The sequence below is a fragment of the Charadrius vociferus genome, unplaced genomic scaffold (genome assembly GCF_000708025.1).
Source record: "Charadrius vociferus isolate BGI_N301 unplaced genomic scaffold, ASM70802v2 scaffold333, whole genome shotgun sequence".
Lineage (NCBI taxonomy): Eukaryota > Metazoa > Chordata > Aves > Charadriiformes > Charadriidae > Charadrius > Charadrius vociferus.
In genome coordinates, this window is record NW_009647682.1 from 823,138 (window position 1) to 828,185 (window position 5,048).

Here is a 5,048-nt window from a genome sequence, read left to right on the forward strand (position 1 = left end):
TGGCTGGACTGCCCGTGGCGCGAGAACAGCGGGGAGGAGCGGTTGGAGAGGCTGGAGACACTCCGGGGGTTGGCTTCATCGCTGTCGTAGCAGGTCATCTCCAAGGAGCTGCGAGGATGAGGTGCAGGACAGGGTTAGGGCAGGGCAGGGTGGGCAGTGGAGGTCCGTGCCCTGTCTCACCCGCCCAGAACAAGTTCTCAGAAAACAAACCTGCCCCTTTTGAGGCAGCCAGGCAAGGCCAAAGGCTCCCAGGAGCGAGGGCGCAGGGACACTGTCTGTCCTGGACACGGTCTGTCTCAGATTATAGGGAATGGTCCCCTCCTGCCCTGCCTGGTGCCAGCACAGCATGCCACACTCCAGGACCCACTGGGACATCCACACCACCTGCACCCACCGGTGTCTGGTAGTTCCTGTTTCTCCCCAGGGACTATGGAGCAGGATGTGGGGGTCTGTGCCTCCCTACAGCCCCAACCACCCCACAGAGGCGATGCTCCCTGCACAGCCATCTTGGTGCAGGGGCTGGGGGTGCCACCAGGGCTGGCCGCAAACACACATGGCAGAGGGATACATACCTCTCTGGAGACCAGCCCCGGTCCCAACCTGAGCTGTGCTGAACCCCACTAATAGTGAGCCTTTAGTGGAAAGCCCAGACATGCTCCCCTTTGGCCAGGCTGCTCTCCCTTGGCCGCTTCCCCACCAGCACTTCAACACCTGCACCCCAATATTGTCCCGGATCACGGGGTACGACAAATTGGGGGAGTGGCACACACATGGCAGCGGGCTGTGCCGGGAAGCCGGGGCTGGATGTCGAGGGGCAAACCAGGGACCAGGTCCCTGCATCAGCACCTCAGGCCAAACCCCTGCAGAGCCAACCTCCACATCTGGGCAGGAGGGGACAACCCAACACAGGGCTGCCAAGCCCCGTGGGGCTGCCTGCAAGCGTGCTGCTCTCCACCCAGCCCAGAGCCTGTGAGCGCATCAGGAATGGGGAGTTGAGTTACTCCCTGCACCCTTTGGGATGTACTTTGGGCAAATGGCATGTTGGGGAGTGATGCTGAGACTAAATTTAGACACCAAAAATGATTACTTCTTGGAGCAGCTACTTGGGAACCCACAGCCCTCGACTTGGCTCCAAACATTACTATCAGCAAGTTATTCCCTAGCTTGGATTAAACGTTCCTGCAGGAGCACCAAAAGCCAAACTCCGGCTGCAGTATTGAATTTAAAACAGGGAACTACATAAAAAACTAGGAAGTTTGTTAAAGCGGAACTAAAAGGGGCAGCTAAAAGGGTTTAGGTTTTGTTGGCAGCACAAAGGCTATTTAAGGATGTTCTGCCGGCGGCTCGGAGCAGATGCAAACCACGTCTCCAAGCAGGACTAAAGCAAGCCCCCAAGGAAGCTCATCCGACCCGGCAGCCGGGTGCAAAGGCTTCCAGAAGTACAGTGACGTCTTTCAGGAACAAAGTTGTGTCCTAGCGAGGAAACAACAAAGGCTGAGCCCCCAGCCACTGGATGGAAGATCACAGCAAGGAGAACAAGAGAAGTTTGAGGAATAATTTGTGGAAAGAATAAAGAGAGAGTCTGAAGCAGTTATAGGGACACTGGCAATGCAGGGCACATCCAGAGGACCACGTATGACATCCGTATTGGACAGGCTTGTAGAAAGCTTTTCCCAGAGCAGAATTAGTGGGTACGTGTGTAATTACGACATACCGGGGAAGAGCTGACACAGCTTTGGTAAAGGAAAATCCGGCTCACAACCGCGTTGGAGCTCCTGGAGGGATGCAGGGAGCACGCTGCCGAGGCTGCTGCAGGCTACCAGAAGGTGGTGGACGAGTGCCCTCCCCAAAGGCAGATTAAGCTTCCAAATAAACTCAGCTGCCATGGGATAAGAGGGAAGATCCTCATGTATTTAGGAACCGCTTCTGGGATAGAATACAGGGGTAGCCATCCCTGGGCTATCAGTTGGTTTTCTCCGTGGCAGGGATCCGGCGGAGGCCTCCGCCACATGGTGTACTCATCAGGAGTAACTCATCAAGAAAAGGAAGTGAGAGCAAAGAGTCAAAACCTACCAGCAATGCTAATTTAATCACACTTAATATCCTCGCCCTATTTCCCTAAGAGCGGGGCTGACAGAGGATTTGCAAAGGAGCTGAGCGCTGGGGCGAGAAGGCGGCGGGTGAATTTTGACACAGATGAATGCAAAGCAAACGCAGAGCAAACACGAAGAGAATGTGAAGTGAACACAAAGCAGCCCTGACGGCATGAGCAGCACCAGGCTGCAAACCAGCTGCTGTGCTGAGCAAAGGGATGGCAGAGCTGTAATGGATAATTCCAAGAAATCACCAGCTCGGGGAGTATCGCCGCGGCCCCATGCAAATCCCACTGCCCCAGTGCTCTGCCAACCACCAGCTCGGAAAAGATCCAGAAAATGCAGCAAGGACAAGCAAGGTCTAGACGTGATTCTGGGTTAAGAAGAGCTAAATCAAGTGGGCTGCTTCATCCTGGACAAAGCTGACTGAGGAGTGACACAGGGAAGATCTGTAATGATGAGTGGTGGGTGAAGGGGAGAGGGAGGAGCTACTGCTTTTTGCCCCTTCCAATATAAAAATGAGGATTGAAGGAGACCGCGAGGTGGCAACAAACACCAGGAGAAGGAGGTTCGGCGCATCCTCGGCTTTCCCGACTTGCTGACACCCAACACAGCCTCTCTGGAAAGCCCAGGCTTCATGATACGGCTGCACCAGTGGGGCGGGAGCCAGGAGGGTACCCTGGGGAGATGCCCCCTCTCCACCCACTGCTGCCTGGCTGGAGCTGCTGTGCAGACCCCAAGCACGTCCACAGCAGAGCAGTAACCCTCCAGTGGTCTCAGGTGAGAGACCCAGGGGGACACAGGTAGCCCCAGGCATGTGTCAGAGAGACCTCTGAACACAGGGAGACACTGCTCTGGTTCACTACTCAGCTGTCACCCTGTCCCCAGCCCCGCCATCCCCCCAGCCCCCACTGCAACCCTGGGGTGCTGCCAGCCCCGGTCTGGGCAGGGTACTCCACCTCTGCCCATGGGCTGCCAGGCACTTGGTCAGCTCTCTATGAGGGTTTCTCCATCATCACCTCTACACAGAGTAGAGAAACTGAGTCACGGATTGGGATGGAGCCTGTGGTCCAAACCTGGACAGGCGCAGGGGATACCTTCACCTCTGGTTGTCCATATGGGGACACCTGACCACTGGAAACAGATCTCATCCCCTGCCTGGGGTCTGGGGGCAACCAGTTCCCCTTTGTGCCACCACCACCCATCCCCACTGTCCCAGAGCACGTGAGGCAGTGTCGGGCCCACACCACTGCCAGGGACGGGGCTCTGCCACAGCCCTGTGCACAACTCCCCACAGATTTGGGGGCATTTCTCCAAGCCCCCACGCGCAGGGCCCCCAGGCCATGGGGCACAGCCAGCTCCCTCCCACCCACATGGCCCTCACTCGGAGCAGAACTGCTTCCCGGCCACCCCAACCTCCCTCCCTGCCCCAGGAAGGACACAGCTTGTGGGGAAGTGGGGGTGGGGGTCCGGTGTCGGGGCCTTACCTGTGAGACACCTGAGAGCCCCTCAGGCTGGACATGGTCTCCTCCAGGTTCTGCCGGAGGTCCAGCACATTCTGCACTGTCCTCTTCCTCTGGGACTCAGGGTCTGTAGAGAGACAAGGAGGTGGCTTTAAAGGGATGAATGGCTCCTGTGCCCCTCTGCCCACAGCTGTGCCCCCCAGCCCCTTCCCACACCCCTCTGCCCACAGCTGTGCCCCCCAGATCTTGCTCTGCCCGCTGGGAGGGGACAGGGGAAGGCTGGCACCAGGCTGGAGCAGCACCACCATGAAATGTCACTCCCAAGTGTGCAGCTGGGATGGGGATGACTGGTCCAGAAAGGACAAGCTGGGGGGCGGACCAAGTTGGGCCACAGGACCCACGCAGGTGACAGGAGGCTGGCTACAGTCAGTCGACCCCAAAGCACTGTGACCCTGCTCCATGGGGCCATGCAGGAGCAGCCTGGAAGAACATCCCCACACCCACCCCTGCATCCCCCAGGCCCCAGGAGTGCTCCAGCCTGGGGACACGGGTGCTGCAGCAGCATCACCCAGCACACAGCCAGCAGGAGCCAAGGAGATGTCAGGGAGTAGAGCAAGCCAAGCCCCACTCCTGCCTCCTGCCCGGGGAGAGGCGGCTGCTTCTGCTGGGGGCTGGAGCAGCCGGTGGGACCAAGCCCCCCATAGGCACAGCCCAGGGCTGCAAACCCCCGAGCTCCAGCTGCCCTGGGGCTTCTCCGGGTGTGCACACCCACGGCATGGGCACTCGCACACGTACGCAGGTAAGCACCCCTAACCCACATGTGTGCACACGCATGTACCTGCACCACAACCACTTGTGCACACACATGCATATGCATGCATGCACATCCACACACGCATGCATACACACCTGCAAACACACACGCACACCTGCACACACATGCACACACAATTTTATGCACACACCCCTCTAGAGACACCCACACACATGTCCACACACTCACACACAGAGAGGAGGGGGGTCACTCCTGGCACAGCCCTGGCAGCGCTGCTGGGCTCGGGGCCATGGCTCCAGCCCCCGCACCCCTGCCCCGCTTGTGTGCATCCCTGGCAGCTAACAGCCGTGCCACTGCGGCTTTGATCCCCGATTTCAAGCCTTTCAGCCACAGCTTGCCATTGAACTGCAGTGACAGCGGGCGCCAGGGATGCTAGATGTGGCTCCTCCTAATGTAACGTGGCAACCAGCGCTTCAGGATTTGCAACAGCACCGTGTAAGCCGCAGCAATGCAGGGACCGGGGGGACACCACTGGCACACGCCCCGGCAGGATCCCCACAAGGGCACAGCCATGCGCCTCATGCACGAGCAGGGCTCATGTCCCATCATCCCCATCACACACCAACCGTGCCACTGGGCACACCGCACGCAGCACCCATGGGTGATGCTGCCCCATCCCCAGGCTCTGACCACTCACCGGCCTGGGCAGGAGCACCT

At 58.8% G+C, this 5,048-nt stretch overlaps 1 protein-coding gene across 1 annotated transcript in view; it reads right to left on the reverse strand.

Annotated features, from left to right (window-relative positions):
• The window catches only part of NAV1 (neuron navigator 1), a 38,388-nt gene that overhangs the window by 26,864 nt on the left and 6,476 nt on the right, over nucleotides 1–5,048 (reverse strand). Inside the window, exons 2-3 of the mRNA XM_009881341.1 lie at nucleotides 3,581–3,683; nucleotides 28–108 (exon numbers count right to left, since the gene is read on the reverse strand). Of these exons, the coding sequence (XP_009879643.1) occupies nucleotides 28–108; nucleotides 3,581–3,683 (184 nt within the window). The remainder of the gene's footprint in view (nucleotides 1–27; nucleotides 109–3,580; nucleotides 3,684–5,048) is intronic.